This window comes from Silurus meridionalis, chromosome 23, assembly GCF_014805685.1.
Source record: "Silurus meridionalis isolate SWU-2019-XX chromosome 23, ASM1480568v1, whole genome shotgun sequence".
NCBI lineage: Eukaryota > Metazoa > Chordata > Actinopteri > Siluriformes > Siluridae > Silurus > Silurus meridionalis.
The window spans coordinates 18,853,279-18,871,623 of record NC_060906.1 but is presented as its reverse complement, the minus strand read 5'-3'; the positions used below and the strand labels follow the sequence as shown (position 1 = coordinate 18,871,623).

The window sequence follows — 18,345 nt, the reverse complement described above, 5'->3', positions numbered from 1 at the left end:
GTTGCAGGGAGGCGGTAGACAGTCATAAAACTTTTTTTCGACTTTAGCAAAGTCTGGCTTGATGACAAGATGGTTCATTGTTAGAATTCAAACAAGTATACAGCATAAATTAATACACCCCTGTGTAATATCACTTAAATGTTAGAAGATTTAAAATACTATTACCTCTCAAGTAAAGTAGATTCTAATAGGAACAATCCAAATCAAAACTTTATAAAGACTAGATTAATAAATACAGCCCTTAAAGTACAACCCCAATGCAACCTTTAATCACTGCTACAAAACTCAGTATACTTGTGGTTTCCAGAACTTTTTGATCCTATACGCTCCTGATTGAGAGCTCCTATGTCCATCTTTTAAATCTAGATTTCACAAAGGAAACAACCAACTTAACTTTAATGAAAGGAACAACCAAAAGTCTGACGGAATACAGCTGCAGCAGTAGACCGAGCCATACTACCTCAGAGCTGCAGTCACTATTCTCCTAAGATGACTCCACTAACAATATGGCACTTACACAAGTGTGTTCTACTTGCATCTACTTGCATAGTTTGGGCAATCGCATCAGACTTAGTACTTTGGTTATTAGTGGAAATCAGAGTTCCTGTGAAAGCTCAAAATGAAAAAAAAAACTCTGGTGAATATCCGAAGCACATTCTTTGGTCAGATGAGTTCAAGATCAATTTGGCTCAGATTGGGTCCAGCTGGTTTGGTGTGAACCTGACCAGGTATAAAATAGTGAATGCACAATCCTGCCAGTTAAACACTGTGATAGGAGTGTGATCATACCGGCTACCTTAGTGCAAAGGATGTTGGGGAGATGACATTTATAGATGGCACCAGAAAGGCCAGTGAATATACCAAAATACTAGCTGACAAGAAGACTCCCAGACTCCAAAAAACTTGGCAGAAGAGGAATATTTCAGCATTATAACAATACAAAGCCAACAATACACTGCCAAAAAGGTTTCTAAAGAGGAAAAAAGTGAAAAATATGACCTGGTCAAGTATGTTGCTTGAATCTAATAGAGTTATGTTTTGGATTGTTGTTTATGAGTTTATCATTTATAAACTACGTGCCCATTGTATTTAAGCACTAAAAAAATAAAGCATTTAAATCAGTCTAGGTTATTTAATGGTGTACAACCGCACTGGTTTTCTTATTTGGGGACTGTATTTTTAACACAGAAAATTTAAACTGTGATACTGAACTTTAGTATATTGTACTTTAGTGTGCGACTGGAAGCTGAAAGGCAACTGAACGATACGAATGCAACTTCAAACTCTACATCGACTTTCACATGAGAAAGACAGTATGTAGCTTAACAATGTCACATTTTGGACATAAGATATGAAGATCATTAAATAATTAAATTACTTCATCATTCATAATGCATTAATGTTTTAACGCTACACTACAAAAGCTACATTGGAGGATCTTCCTTATATTTCACAAACAATAGAATGCACAAATAACTTTCTTTAAAACACGCCATTCAATTTAAGTTTATTATGTACTAATGTCGCAATGAAACTGTCACTTGCCAGAAAACAGCCGCATTACAACTTCCATACCCAATTCCTTCTACTTGTTTCATTAAGACTCTGATTCACATTAACTTTACTGATAAACAGCTGTGAAGTGTTTTCATAGCTTCAGTTAGGTTTCATTCATATTTATTTTGGCCGATGAATAAAAATCAGGAATAGAAAGCTGCTGAGAGTGAGAATAGCAGCTGATGCTTTCCTAAACATGTTCCTGGCAAACAAACATACTTTTGAAGTTTATTAACATCAGTATAGTGTATTGTTATGCTTAATTCATATGGACTAACGATGCACAGCAAAAGCTTTCAAAAGCAAAATTGATGGGTATAAAAATAAGTAAGCAGCCTTGTGTGAGCATGATCTAAAAAACAAGCTCCCCATATCACCTTTTCTATACGGTATGATTCCTTCAAGCTACACATTACATAACAGTTTTAAAGTGCCATCTGCTAAAAGAACAGACGTTTACATACCACCTACAGGCATATCACCTGTAATCGTAACATCTGGAATGCCTCCTATCCTAGACATCTGTATATCCTCAGGTCACTGAACACATGTAGGTACAACTGGAAACGCTTTTGACAGAAATGCAATACCCCATATTGATCCACATCCACAGATCCATGTACTGTAGAACACAAAGGCGGCAGCATTTACCTTGTGGAAGCTTCCATGGAATATTTTCTTCAGCTGTGGACTGTCAAATGTGGCCTTCTGAATCTCTCCTCGTGTGTCCTTGTTATAAAATGATACGGTCTGTTTGGAGGCTGCAAAAAGAAACAGACAGAGAAGAGGAAATTATCAGATAGGCCTCCAAGCTCTTTATAGACTTAGACATACAATACAAACATCCTTCACAGGAAACATTTATAAGCAGAACTGAAATGTTGCATGAAGCCTGCGCCAAATATGACAATTAGTAAATTGTGTGAAGAGTGAAGCTCGGAAGGAAGAAATGGTGCAAGGTCAAGGCTGCATACCAAGAAAGGAAAAGGATAACAGGCTTGAAGCCTGGAGACCATAAGATACCCTTTGTGGGGATGGAAGAATAGCTAATGAAAATAGGGAAATTAATATAAAAAAAGAAAAGTTAGCTAGTGCGCAGTTTTTGTGAGCTCCAGGGGCAAAATGTCTCACCACTTCAGGACTAATCTGCCTTTGCGAGTAAATATGAGAAAGTTGCAAATAAAAATTCCTTTAAGCTGGAAAAGTAAGGTCTTCAGAGAGATATATATGTAATAAGTAAGACAGACAGACAGACAGACAGACAGACAGACAGATAGACAGACAGACAGATAGATAGACAGACAGACAGACAGATAGATAGACAGAAAAAAGTACCCAGACAATGCACAAAGAACACAAAATCAGGATAAAATGAGGCAGCAAAATATTTTTTTAAATCTATAGGGATTAAATATACACTTACGGTCAATAGTGATGCCGACCTCAGGCTTGTGGTTCTTATCAGACACTTGCCAAATATCAAAAGCCTGATTGGGCGTGTCTGGAAGAATCCGGAACATCAGAATAATGGTGTAGGATGTGGGGAGACCATTTGGATGGATTTCTCTGTTGAACCCAAAATTTGTGTTTTAAAATATAAAAGAATAACAGATAACAGAAGCCTGTTTTTACAATCGCTTGACAGTGTCCAGTTCTAAAAGTTTCCCAAAGGGGTGTTTAAAATCAAACCTGGCATTTTCAGGTCACCTGATACTGCAGTGTATATGTTAAAAAGATTACAGACTTGTGAAAGAGAAGTGAATACGAATGCTTTGTAAAACGTCTTTGGGACTAAACTTGATGTTGAGGCCTGAGGAAAAACGAAGCCCTTCAACAAACATCACCACCTGTCAGGATTGACTTTAACAAGGTGCCATAAATCCCTCTAACCTTTTTAGCTAACAGTGACGTCTAATTGTCTAGCTGAGAGCTGCTGGGCATGTTAAGACTAAAACAACAAGACCGAAAGCCCACAATAATCCTCTAATAGCATACTTTTAGCAATAGGCTGTATTTACCTCTGCAATTGTGAACACTATTTGTCACATGTAATGAGGATTATTAGCACTATTTAGGTAGACAAAGGATACAGTGGGCCACAAAGGTCTGGGGGCCTACAAAGGCCTATGATTAAGAACTGCTTTTATTTATTATAGGTAAAAAAACAGAAAGAAAAGTAAAATTTGGAGAAGACCTGTAGGCATTATTCATTTAGTACATTGGTAAACTATTAGCTGAATGGAAATTAACTATTTTTCAACCAGTATAAAAAATGAATTATTTTATCACTGCATGTTTCTATAAGATTGGTGAGGGCACTGGTGGGTGCTGGTGAGTGATGAGAGGGAAAAAATGAAAGATGTACCACAATAACATTAATGAAATGAGGAGTACAACTACAGCAAAACACTATACAGATTTAACAAAATAACATTATAATGTTATAAAGTGATGTGTTAAATAATTCGATTTGATGTCTGCAGTTTCTCTAGGAGCCTCAGACTTTACTCAGACTATGCATAAAGGTGTAATGAACTTACACTGTAGGCTGACTGATGAAGGCATCTTTATGGAGCCTGTAGGCTGTGTAGCTGTTGAAGGAGCCTGGCTCCATTGATACACCCTTAACCGAAGCGTATGTCTTATCAGTTAAATTGAATGCCTCAAGCATTCGGAAACCTAAGGGAAATTGTAGAAAAATAAACCATTTAGAAAGATGGAAAAAACATGTTGATAATATTAAACCTTGATTGTTGAAGCAAAATCCTCAAGCAGTATAACCATTCCGAGCACTAAATACTTAATGTTCCAGAAAACACTCACTAGCTCTATAGGTATTTTTTCTTATTTTCTACTAAATGTTTAACCAGGCCAGGTATTCATATCTACTGGCATATTTAGTTGTGTTACATATATTTCGATATTATAGTTGTAGTGCAAGTCATTAATTTATACTTTTCATGTTTGTCAAATATTTTATCATGTTATCATGTGTGTGTGTGTGTGTGTGTGTGTGTGTACGTTTATAATGCTTTAAAGATTATTACTAATGGTAATAATATAATTATCAGTATCTGTACCTGGAGATGTGAATCCATTCACGTAAATCAGAGGGCAAGCTGTGAAAGGAATCAGGAAACAATTTTGGTAATGCATAGAGTAAAACATGTCAATAATTGTCAGTTGTTATAAATGTTACAAACAATGTTAAAATATAATGTTAAAATACAGAATACAACCTTACATCGCTTATTATAAATCATTGCATTTATTTGCTTATTTAGGGCCAATATATTTTAAAGTATACGGAATGTAAAACTATGACCGCCTCCTGATAATATCGGTGTAAGCGTAAGTTTTTCCACTGGCACTGCTATTGAAAACGAATTGATCCTTTTGAAATAGTTTGAATAATAACAATAGAAATTGACGACAATGCACTTACAGGAAGACGCAGTCTCACAGATGAAGGTGACCAGATTGTCTTGTATGGTGGCAAAGGCATCAAAGTCGTCAACAACAAAAACGTGGCGTTCGCTTGGCTTGCTGCCGATGTTCTGAAGCTCAGCGTAGTCCACGTCAGCCACTCCAACCACAAACACACTGTAGCCTGGAAAAAAAAAATTCCAAATCAAATAATGAATTCCAAATGCTGATTAACGTCAAAGAAATATTCCACAAGGATCCATCGCTAATTGCTGGGGTTTTTTTTGGTAGAGTTTAAACAGTGATGGACAAATTCAAATTACACGTTTATATCAGGATTTTTGTAAGACAGTTTTGTGTAAATGCCTATTGCTAAACACATGATACAAATGAAATTCAGATTAATTAAGTTAACAAAATAACCTACAATCACTTTTAATAGCAGTGACTGTTTTTTTTCTGAATTGAACACTAGAAGAATCGTGTTACAACCATATATTCTTTGAAAGAGTCAATATTCACAGTTGCTGAATTTAATACAGTTGAATTTAAACATTATCCAAGACAAGATAGAGTTTACACATTAATCTTTGAAAAAATGGGCTTTGAACCACCTTAAATACCACAAAATGCTTGTTAAATATCACATTTTTCAGCAATAATAACCAGACTCATATCTAGTATCTTGCAATGCCTCAGGCTAGAATTGGGTAATCTGGGTTGTCAGCGTAATTTAATGGCCATACCAGCATGTTGCAGCTTGGCAGCATTTTTCTGCACTTCATCCTGAGACCGTCCATCAGTTACAGCCACCAGCACCTTCGGGACATTCCTCCTCATTCCAGTGTCTGAAGTGACCACTTTGTCGTGCACATATTTCAGAGCCATGCCTACACAGCAAGTACACAGATGTTGAATTTTTGACTAGCTTCAAGACTATTGAGTTACTGAATGAAAAAAAAAGTGACTGAAATGTTTTCTCTGCAAACAAGTCATCAAAACCAACATTTCATCGTCTCAGGGGTAAAAGGGTGCAGTGAAATAATGTTAGCTTGTCATCACATTGTTTTGCCATAAACCAAAATGTCAGCGTTCCGATTATAGATCACGGTTTCAGGACTACTGTGGACAGATAGGACAAGTAGTGTGTAATAGTGTAGCTGATGATTACTGGAAGATACACAGCACCTGTCTTCGTGTTTCCTCCTTTGTAGCGGATGAGCTGCAGCGCTGACAGAGCACTGCCCTTGTCACTGTAAGTATTCAGTCTGAACTCGGTCCTGGCATCGTCACTGAACTGTACAAAACCAACCTGTTGGACAAACACAGGAAGATCCTCGCTACATGCAAATCCGAATCCAAAACATCCTTTTTTTTCACCTAAGAATTGCTCAAGAATACAACTGAGTTTTGGAAAACGACCTTTTCTAGTTAATTCTTGAATTATACATGCTTATAAATAATCTATCTATCTATCTAAAATGTGGATGCAACTAATCCAGAGCTTCTAGAAGAAACATTTGGTTTTAGATTTTCCTTGAAAACTGTTTGTACCGTTTCAGACTTGATGCCTTCCTGGAATATTTGTCCATACCTGCATTCCTGATGGACCGATGACATCGAAAGCTCCCATGATACTGAAGATAAACTGTCGTACTTTGTGGAAGCTATCTTCGCCGATACTCCATGAGCCATCGATGACGAACACAACATCTGCCTTGGCACCTTTGCAGACTAAAGCACAAAAACAAGTCATTCCAATTCATTGCCACATTTCATCACTCAGGCTCCTTCGTAAAAAGACCTACACAGTTTGTGCTTTCTAATTAGAGTCAGGCATTCTGGAAAAAAAAAACTTTTACAAACAAAGGCATTGACACTATGTGTTGCAAGTACTTTAATCGATCAAGCTTTTCTGTGAAAACAAACAAGTGTGGCAGAGCATTTGATGGCCGGATACGCTGAAATATTTAATAGCTCTTTTAGTACAGAAGATTTGCAGGGATAATTCTTGCCTGATGCACTAGTTCAGAATTGCCCACATACAACCACATACACCATTGCGTGCATTCTCCAATTGCATAAAACACATCCTGGTCCCTGTTAACACCTGATCTGAGCAACATGCATGAAGTGGAAACAGATATGCCTTCCAGCATGTAACTAAATGTGGGCAAATCTTAGATTCAGGAAACAAAATAGATTTAAAAAGACTTTATTGTAGAGCTGAGGTTTGTCAATTCAAAAAAAAAAATAAAAATAAGATTCATTTTCCTTAGACCAGGTTTGGTGACCTAAGTATTAATTTGATACTGATTACACCTGTCCAAAAGCTTAAAGTAATTTTTAACACTCTCAGCTTGACATCAGCTTCTCTCTCTCTCTCTCTCTCTCTCTCTCTCTCTCTCTCTCTCTCTCTCTCTCACTTTCACTCTCACTCTCACTCTCACTCTCTTCACATTCCAGGACACTCACTATAATCTTTTCAATGTGAATCCCAAAACGATTGATAAGTAGTAATCACATTTTTCCCCGAAATCTAACCACTTGTTAGGTCATGCAGACATTTTGCAAAACCGTCTGTCTTTTAACACAATTAATTCTCTGTCCATTCACAACAGTTTATTTACAATGCTTTATATGAGGCTTACCACTCCATCTGGACCCGACTTTTACATCCATTTCTCCAGCAAACTACCTTCATTTCCACTAGCTGTCGCACCAGACGTTGTTTACACACTCCATACACGCTACAAAGATATTCGATCCTGACAAATGCTCATCCATCTTGGACATGGTACAGCTCGTTCTGACCACGTTCGGCTCAGACAAATGCTAAATCGACAACTGTCTGTTTAATCTCAGGGCAAAGTGGCTTTGAACATGCATGTTTAAAGAACACTTCAAGCTAAAGTACATTTATGCAATCGTTCCATGATTGCATGAGTCAGCCAACCTTGCTTTTGTTGCTTTAGGCACATATTGTTAAGAAGTAAAGGAAGCTCATAGCCAGCAGTTTAGAATTATACATCATATCATTCTATCCATTGACAAAGCTCCAAACCCACCTTAACTCCTAATGTTTTCTTCCAAACATAACTGAAATCTACCTGTATAGCATACAGTTTATTAATATTTTATACTGAGTATTAGAGAATACTGACCTGCCCAACCAGGAGGAATGGTTGGTGGAGGAGGAGGAGTAGGAGGAAGAGTTGGCACTGGCGTTGGCTTTGTCACTGTAAGAAAAAAACCCAATATGATGAGCTTTTTTTTTCCTGAATCATAAGATTATTTCAAAAAGAATGCGAGTTACCAATCATATAAAAGTGGAAAGGCTATGATGCTCACATGTGCGCTCTTTGGCACTGACTCCAGGTCCCTCCAGATTGGGAGTTTGTACAAACACAGTAGCATTATACAAAGAATCAGGACTCAAGCCATCAAAGCAGTAGTGACTTTGTCCAGCTGTGATGGTGATCTCCTGCTGACCTTTAGCAGATGCTGCAACATCAGACAAGACAAAATAACTATGACTGATAAAAGCTCATTAACAGCAATACTTATTACACTGTAGAGACAATAAATAACAAGTTTTAGTAACGTTTTCTTCCATGCTATTTAATTCTTATTCAAAATAAAATAAAAAAACATAGAACAGCACATTCTATAAGGTTAGATTCCATAGTTCTCTGGAAACACCAAACACTCTAAATCATAAACCAACAGTTTGAAGCACATAAGACTCGTTACATTGTTTACACAAATGTCTATACTTTCTACTTCTTACATTTTTAAACCAGGCTCGTTACTTTTGTTTTAATCTTTGGTCACATGATCAATATTTTTTCTTCTAATTGTGCGCCGTTTTTAGCTCAAGGGCCTACCACTGCTGAGCAAGGCCCTAACCCTCAATTGCTCAGCTGTATAACTGCGATTACTGTATTTCACTATGGATAAGCGAGACTGCCAAGTATATGCCAAGTGAAATTCAACATTGACTGACTCTTGTACTCATACTTTATATGAAACTTTTTTCATTCATATTTTCACATAATTAATTTGTGAATAATACATTTTGTCTAAATATTATACTATTTGATCATATAGTATGATGAGTAATTTCTCGCATGTACACCCTCGCTTTTGAACTCATACTGTGCACCGACCTAATCTAATCTAAACCTAACTCTTCATCATCATATACTATGATCAACCATGTATTGTTCATTAGTATTATTATTATAATTTAGTAAAACTGTATGTGATAGCGAGGAAATGCTGATTAAACTCCTGACCTTGTGTGTTTCCTATTAATCTGAAATCTTTGTGCTGAATTGATTTTTTTAATCTCTCAGCCATATTGGCATGTTCTTATGCTAGCACTTTGTTTCATTGTTTAACTCTGAGGAACTTGCCAAATAGACAGAGAATGAGCATATCCTCCAATATCCTGCATTTTTTTGTTACTAAGCACCCTTAATCTATGTGTGAATAAAAACCAGATGGATTTAAGGAAAGACACCAAACTTTCTAGCTCATCTGAATCAGTTAATACTTGGTGGTCGAGTTTATTCTACATATGTCCTTCTACGGAGAATAAACTAAGAAAAACACAGAGGATAAACATTCGGCCCAGGCGACTGACGTGTTGTCATTCCAGGAGACTAATGACACAATACAAGGCAACAGAGACGGGTCACTACGGCAACGTTTGACAAACAACTTTAACTATTTATACAAACGGGGGGGGGGGAGTAGATTAAACCAAATGATCTGGACATGATCGAAATGCACGTTAAAGTGGTTTGTGTGACTCACAATCCAGAGGATTCAGCTTGATCCTGTAAGAAGTTGCGCCTCTGTGAGGTGTCCACTTGACGCAGAACTGGTCGTAGCCGACATTGTATGTTTCCAGGTTGGTCACATTGAGGTAGACTGCGCAGACAGAAAGTAGGAATATTATCTCTCTTGGAAAAATTGCACTTCCAGCTATTCATGGGTTCCTGCTTCTTTGGATTAATGTATTAAATATTTGTGAGTATTTTCATCTTTATACATCCAAGTTTTAGCTTCTTTTTGTTTTCAGTTTATAATTCGGCAGTCATTCATTAATATTTATTTTTATCACTTTGTCCTGGTCAGAGTCATGGTACACCATCACTCCAAAAAAGACAATGAAGCTGTGTTCATCATGTCACTGCCCAATTTAAAACTGCCATAACTGCTGCTGGTATGGAAATACCAGTATAGCATTTACTGTACTGCAGTGCGTCTAATTCCTGAATACAATGATATGCTTTTAAAGACACATAACATTCAGGCACGTACGTGTTGTTCCTTGTCCAGTGAGCGCCCCGCTCACACCAGAGTCATACTGAGCAAACACTTTGACATCATAATTTGTACCAGGTAGCAGGTTGTGAAGAGTGTATGAGGTTACATCGCCAACAAACACCTCCAGTGTCTCGTCCCTGTCTGGAAATCCCACAGGACCAAAAAAAATATATACATGACACTTACAAACATTTTTTCGAATGTTTTTAATCTATGAACATGTACTTACAGATATTTATATGTTCCTGTATAATAACTTTTTATTAGCAAGGTAGGTGTGGGGTGTTTCTTTTAGTTTTTTTCAATGTTTATATATTACATTATGACAACTCTTGTGTACATGGTATTAGATAGCAACTGAAACTGAAATGTACCTGTGGGTTGATAGACGAGTTTATATCCGAGCACTGGGGCTGGAGCAGGGTCCCAGGCTACACGGAAACGGGTGTACCATTCATCTGACACACGAAGGTTTCGGGGCTCCAGTAGGCCAACTGTTGGTCCAAGATACACAGCAGAGGAATACCTCAGTTCTGAATCCGTTCCGCCAATTTCCCAGTGAAAGCACACTAAAGCATGACTCATTTCCATTGGGTAAAGAAATCCTTATTGGCTTGGCATGCCAGAGACGCTACTGATCGGGCCCACATGATTTTTTCTTTTCTGCACCATGTTTACGCTGCTTTAATGGGGAATATGCATGTTTAGACTGGGTTTATTTTATTTTCACAGTGGTTGCACTAAGGTAGCTATGAACTGCCAGGCATTATGCAATCTCATGCCAATATATGCAACAGAAAACTGACTCCGACTGACATTTATTATTCTAAAAGCACCATGCATCCCTATCGAAATTAGTGAAGAAGCTGTCACAAATTTCTCAAAGAGATGATGTTCTGCAACCAAGGTTTTTTGCAGAATTACGAGCAAATTTTTCTTCGTTAAAAGCATCGCAAAATTGTATGGGGACAAATTCCAGCCTTTGACAGTGCTTGTACAAATCTGTCTTTTTTGTGAATCATCAGGATTAAAAATATTCTTATCATGAAAAAGAACTAGTTCAATATCTTACCTAGGAACTCTATATATAACAGATTTATATTAATGTGCTAACTCTAACACAATTTTTGTTTATATCTTATCAGCTGATTGACTCATGACAGATTTTCCAAATATTTTATACTAATAATTAGCAATAAAAAAATTTTTTATTTAACAAAGTAAAATATTTAAACAAAAAAAACTAATGAAATGGAAAATTGTGCAGTTTCAGTGTCACTTACGTGTATTTCCATTTCCGACTAAAGAACCTCCTTGTCCATCAGCATAGATTGCCTGTACCGTGATGTTGTAAGGAGTATCAGGCAGCAGATTTTGGAGGATGGCAATGTTTCTGTTTCCAGGAACAGCAGTCTGTGGACAAACATGAATTTTAGAAGGGTTTTCATAAAAAAAGAACATCCATAACTAGGATTCCATTAGAATTTTGAGCAAAGTGACCTGCTGTTGCTTTCCATTAGCGATTGTATGTGGAGCATGAAAATGAAATGATCTGTTGCCAAACACACACAGTAATAGAGAGATTGGGAGCAGTGATAAAACCCCACTTCAAACAAATCTCTGAGGCATGCAGTCACCAACACAAAGGTCCACTCAGAAGCTCAAGGATTTAGCCAGAAAAAAAAAATTAGAGGATGAAGTCTGTCCCTGGAGATCTCCTGTCTTAACCATAATCATTTCTCTCAAGAGTCACTGAAAAGAATCGTTTCATTTCCGCTCTTTTGCGGCCGTTTCTAACACGAGCTGAAATGACATAACACCAGCTGCTTGGGTCGGGGAGAATAACATTCTCTGCTTTCACTCTCACTCACTGGGCTTAACACATGATGTCAGGTTGGCCTCCATTAGCCTTCTTAATTTAATGCATTAGGAATATAATGTGCAAATTTTTTTATGGCTAAAGCTGGTAAAATATGAGTGATGTGACCAGATTTTTAACCTCCATTGATATATTTTATATGTCATCCTGTAACAGTCAATATTTCATCAGCACATATATTTGTTTAAAAAATACAGTATAAAGCATTCTTTCTAAACCATTTATTATAAAGCCTTTAATGTAATAAATCCTTATATTAAGCTTGTGAGTATAAGCAATTATTGTGTTAAAGGCAGTCATGGTGTTTAATAAAATCTCAGTATACAGTATAACCTGTATTTATAACTTCAAAAATGCACTGATAACATACACACTAACAGCCTGCACCATTTAATATTGTATACATTGCAATGATACATACAATAACATAGTCATAGTGTTGGAGATTCTTACAAATTCTTACATGGTCAATAATATTTAAGGAAAAAATCCATGACTAGGAATGTATTATACAATCTTAATGCATGGCATGGAAGTATAGAACCACCTTAACTGAAGTGCATTAAAATTGTGAACACACACCTTGCATGGGGCTTACCCATGTTGACTTGCCAGCACTGACAAATTAAAGCTGTCATCAACATTTGCATTGCAAAACAGATTGAAATGTTTTTTTGCCAATTCTTTGCTAATTACTTTATATATTACATTTATTTGAATAAATAAAAAAATAATTATGAAAATAAATTTGCATCTGAGCAACACTTGTATCTGTACATCAGATGTCTCACTCTTAAATGCAACTAACTGGAAGTGTTGGAACAACTGTTTAAAGGCAACATATTGATTTTGAACAGTGATTTAACTGACTGGAATTACCAGGAGTTTAAAAGCACACCTTCCAGCCAATCAGAAAATCAGTATTCAGACCAACTTCTGTTGTTTTGAATCAGACAGTAGCTTTGACAATAAATTTTTTTTCTGCAAGGTCATTGGTTTATTTTATTGCATTAGTTGAGAACCGTCTGTAAGGATTTGTTTGTTTAGCAGCTTTGAAGTGTCAGCATTTTGTAATAGTCAGAGACTAACTTTAAGCAACATGGCATCTTGTGTGGTTAACTTGATAAAGTGTAAGCAAATGACTAAAATATTGTGAGTAATTACTCATCATAAGCTCCATAAGGTTTTGTGTGACTTATGTGGATTTATAATAGTTTAGGCTACACATTCTAAGATACTTTGTATAGTATTTGGTGTTACTGATGAATATTGTAAGTGAAATGTTGCAAACAGAATTACATGATTTCTGTTGGAATAATCCATCTAGGTAAATACTCACAAACTCAGTGATGGGGTCTCCTGTCATTGGCGCATATGAGATTTTGTACTGCATTACAGGTCCTTCAGCATGGTCCCAACCAATACTCAGTGTGCTTGTGGTGGCGTCAAACACACGAAGGTTTCTCGGCCCAGCACGTGGCACTGGAAAGGAAATTGCTCACTGTTAACATACTTTACACACTAAGATGCACAAACACACTTCATGCATAACAAATAAGCGATTCTGTCATGTCCTGTGTTGACAGTATAATCATAAAGTGTAGCTCACGTGTTTTTCCGTTTCCTTTGACCGGTGGTCCGTTTCCATCGGCATACACTGCCGAGACACTGACAGAGTATGGTGTGTCAGAGACGAGCTGGTCCAGGAATGCATTGTTGATGTTTCCTGGAACCAAGACCTTTACAGAAAAGATCGTCATGTAGATGACATGCAGATGAGCATGCTTAAGTGCATCCTACTTAAAACAGTTCTGTGAACATCACTAATCTGGCACGCGCTAATATACATAATGACCTCATCATTAAAGCTCTGTTTAGATTAGCGGTGAAGAAGGACATCTTCACATTGATGTGTAATATAAACAAAAGCTGCCAGAGGGTTAAATGCTAGATAGCATTCTCCTGTACATAACAGTTTGGATGGCTGCTGTTGGTGAGAGCAGACCTGGGGTTCACCCCCATTCAAGCCTAAACACATCTGCTGCTGGGGTTACACAGCTGTGGGGAATCCCATCCTGTACGTGTCAGCAACCAGCAGGATTATCACTTCGTCTGATAAGAACTATTTTAATTTGTGAATCACTGCATCACAGGGAAAGCAGTTGTGCACTTTAGCTTTAAATGTTTTTCTTTAAAAGTTTTGCTCTGTTTAATTCTGAATTGGTTTGTTGAATACATTTTCTATAACAGCAACTCTAACTATAGTGCTGACTGTATTTCAAATCTTTCTATTCACAACTTATCCAAAAAGAACGAATAATCCACATGATCTAGGGCTAATACAACTTAGCTGAATGTTTTCAAATGGTGAAAGGTCTAGACTGCAGGCAGGCAGGCCAGTTATTGTAACAGTTATGCTATTGTAATAGATGCAGTATGCAGTTAGCATTGTCTTGCTCAAATATGCAAGGAAAAAGACGTATTCTGGATGAAAGCATTTGTTGCTCTAAAACCTGTATGCAGCTTTTTTTTTAATTAGGCTTGTTAAAAAATACATTTAATCATATGTTTGGAAGGCGTTTCAATCGTTTAAAGTTTCCTGCTATTGGAATCTTCAAGAAAGAAGATTTTGCATTTTCTGAGTGCTTCAATAACATGACAGGTTGTGTTTTTCTTTTTCATATTACCTTCAAGAAAAAAGACAAACTGGAAGCTGGTCCTTTCTCTCTGTTTTAATACAAATAATATCAGGACAGACTGAGAACTTAGTATAATGTATGAGCTACTGTGAGAGCTCAATAAACTAAAAAAATCTATTGGGAATTAGGTCATGGCCTCAGATTCATCCTTTGCTAAATTTCACACCATTTCTCCCATTCTTCTATGATCAATATTGAATAGCAAGATTACAGTAGTAAGTGTATGATTTCAACCGCCAGACTTGGCTCAGACAGAGTAAAAATCTCTGAGGTATGAGTCATTTCTTCATTCTTCAGCCTGAAGCAATACAGACTTCACTGAGTTACATATAATTTAAGTTAATATCAGTTGTTTATTATTAACATTTAAAATTAGCACTCACTTTGTCTCTTTTTCACACAGTGTATTCTTGAACAGAAACTAATAATGTTATGGGAATCACATTAAATGTAAGTGTTCTTGGCAGTAGATTCAGAAATTTGGCCCTTGCTCTAGGTATGAACTGTATAAGTACAAAGCAATAAGCATGGAGGCTCTGGAAAAGTCATGAGACAATGAAAGCAAATCCATGTGTCCTCTGGTAGAACAAAACCCAGAGAATATTTTAATTACCAAACCAAGCCTCGTTATTTCTCACTCAGAGCCGAACATAGAGTTTAAGAATGTCTTGTACAGATGTGTCTGGGGTATGTTTCTCTAATGCGTTTAAAGCTTCTTCTAGGTTTGTTGCTTAATTCAAAGTTCACATCAGTGAATCCATGCAGAAAGAAAAGTACAGAATGTGGGATTTATACGTGACAAGTCACTTAATAGTTAACCTGTATCGTTTTGAATAACCTACTACTATGGTTTTCTGAAAACTAATAAACTACACTGTGTTTGAGTAATTTGCCAGAACATGGAATGTAGAGAAACAGAGTGAGAATGAGAAATAAACTCACAAATTCAGAAGGTCGGGCTCCAGTAAGCGGCACATACTCTACACGGTACTGCTGCACCTGGCCTGAGGCTGGTTCCCACCGGACATTGAGGCTGTTGGGTGTGGGACGGTAAACCTGGATGTTCCTTGGTGGAGTACGAGGAACTGCGGGGAAGAGCAGCATAGAAATGAATATATACAGCTAGTTTTATACAAAGACGATAGGTCTGAAGTAGGAGTTTAAACTTTAAGCAGATTTAGAGCAAAGGGAGAGAAGGGGGCATCCAGAGCTGGACAAATTGAAACAGGATCTATATAGCAATCATTACAGCAATAAAGCTAGAAAATAAAAGCTGAACTAAGCAATAGACATAGTAATTTTGGTTTTTATGGCATGCATTCTGGGAATGCACAAACCGGTGGGTACAGTTGGGCTAAACACTGTACTGGTTCTTAAAACTGATGCAGCTGTGCCTTTGGTTTTCTAGTTCAGTGCAACATGATCTAGTTATAAACAAATGCTGCTTTATATTCGCTCTCAATTTGAGAAATATCCACAACATCTACACGAGTTCTAAATTCTTCATGCACTGGGGCATTGAGGACAAGTACAGTATTGTGTCGGATTCACTCAACATCCACATACAGCATTATGCAATGTAAATCGAGCATAATAACTTTTGCTATTCAGATATTAATAAGTAAAACATGGGAGAACTTGGCAAACATTGCATTAATGTATGATACATTAGGGGATCGTGTAGTGTTGTAAATCATTGGATTGTAATTGTCACTAAGGGACTTGGGAAGACAGAAATAGTTCCCTGTTGCTGTTAATGTTGCTTAAAAGGGTGTTAGAGAGAACTGAAGAGTTGTTATACATTCATGCTCCAGTGAAATACAAACTCTTCGATCAGCCTTCTCTAGACAGGGGATTTGCTGAGTAAGCATGACATGCCGAGTAAAAATAAGGCCAGTGTGCTGAGAGTGATCAGACCGTGCAGGCTCATGCAAGGCAAACAAACATAAGCCAACCAAATCTTTCCACAACGTTATTTTTTCCGTTTTTAAAGAAAAGTACAGAATGTGCTGGTGCACAGAGAACCTAGCTAATTCCATTTTTTTTATTATACATCATGATGCACAAACAGTGATGAGGAACTTCTTGCAGACCACTCACGTGTCTTTCCCTTCTCTGACTGCCGAAGGCCTTCTCCTTCAGGATACACAGGAGCCACAGTTATAGTGTAGAGTGTATCTGATAGAAGATTCCTTAGTACTGTGTTCGTGGTTCCTCCAGATACTTGCTCCTGTTAACACATGAGCCAAGTATATTAAAAATAAATTAACTGCTGTAGAACTTCGAAAAATCTATAAGTAAGAAATGAATGGTTGGTATTTTTTGTATGAGAAAGTAATATATGCATATCGGTGGTTGTCTTAAAGTGGGACTGAACTTTACTAACTATTAACCATTAAAGTTGAACCTTACTGTATATCATAGTCTCATTGTATAGGCATAGGCAGAAGCCTATGTTGCATACACACATTCTCACACCATTAAAATTCAGATTGGCAGTATTCATAATATAACTTCCTAATATCCCAAATAAAAAAAGTGTTTTAACTTTTGTCTGTACCTGGAGAAAACTCCTAATACCTTTACTTTTTTTAATTTTTACTTTTATTGAAATTTGTGAAAAATATATATTTTGTAAATATTTTACTTTAAGATATTGTAGATTTTGTCCCAGTTCTCAATGGGCATTTCTAAATAATAAATATTCTGCAATTAGTTGACAAGTTTTTATTAGCAAAATTATTTTAATAACTAAAAATTCACCCAAATAAAAGTGTTTCCTTGCTTCTATATCCTAACCATAGTTGTTAGTCATAGATTTATTATCTAAAGAGTACATTTAACACTTTTGTATTTGGTAAAAATGTTTCATGTTAATGTTTAATTGTAATTGAAGTATAGTTAATGCTTGTCAGTACAGAAGTCTCAAATATGAAGTAAAGCATATTGGGCAAAGAAGACAAATGTAGAAATCTGTTTACATATCTCACCATATCCTCAGCGCCTCCCGTAGCAGGGACATAGAAGAGCCGGTACTGGCGCACATTTCCTTCAGCGGGCTCCCAGCGCACTCTCAGGGAGCTGGTAGTTGGTTCAGTTACCTGCAAGTTCTTCACTCCACCCAAAGGTTCTTGATAAAAGATTTTAAAATATTGTCATAAGTTTGGAGCAGAATCAAAAACTACATATTTGCTTTAATTGTAAAAGCCTTATTATGTTATGCTTAAATGTAAATGCATATGTAGCATAAAGAAATGACTGATACACACTTGTCTTTCCTTTCTCTGACTGTCTCTTCCCCTCCATATCGGAATACACTGGCACCACATTGACTGTGTACTCTGTGTTAGGCTGTAGGTTCCTGAGAACTGTGTTAGTCGAAACTCCAGACACCTGAGTCTATTGAAAAAGTTTGCAGAATAGGTATTATGAAGCAGACTTTCATGG

At 36.8% G+C, this 18,345-nt stretch overlaps 1 protein-coding gene across 1 annotated transcript in view; it reads right to left on the bottom strand.

Annotated features, from left to right (window-relative positions):
* The window catches only part of col12a1b (collagen, type XII, alpha 1b), a 75,169-nt gene that overhangs the window by 15,429 nt on the left and 41,395 nt on the right, over positions 1 to 18,345 (bottom strand). The window contains 20 exon segments of the mRNA XM_046835739.1: positions 2,209 to 2,318; positions 2,981 to 3,123; positions 4,098 to 4,236; positions 4,638 to 4,676; positions 5,003 to 5,167; positions 5,730 to 5,873; positions 6,172 to 6,295; positions 6,578 to 6,717; positions 8,148 to 8,222; positions 8,335 to 8,487; positions 9,805 to 9,921; positions 10,315 to 10,461; positions 10,695 to 10,814; positions 11,604 to 11,733; positions 13,539 to 13,681; positions 13,809 to 13,938; positions 15,841 to 15,983; positions 16,999 to 17,128; positions 17,889 to 18,028; positions 18,168 to 18,297. Of these exon segments, the coding sequence (XP_046691695.1) occupies positions 2,209 to 2,318; positions 2,981 to 3,123; positions 4,098 to 4,236; positions 4,638 to 4,676; positions 5,003 to 5,167; positions 5,730 to 5,873; positions 6,172 to 6,295; positions 6,578 to 6,717; positions 8,148 to 8,222; positions 8,335 to 8,487; positions 9,805 to 9,921; positions 10,315 to 10,461; positions 10,695 to 10,814; positions 11,604 to 11,733; positions 13,539 to 13,681; positions 13,809 to 13,938; positions 15,841 to 15,983; positions 16,999 to 17,128; positions 17,889 to 18,028; positions 18,168 to 18,297 (2,562 nt within the window).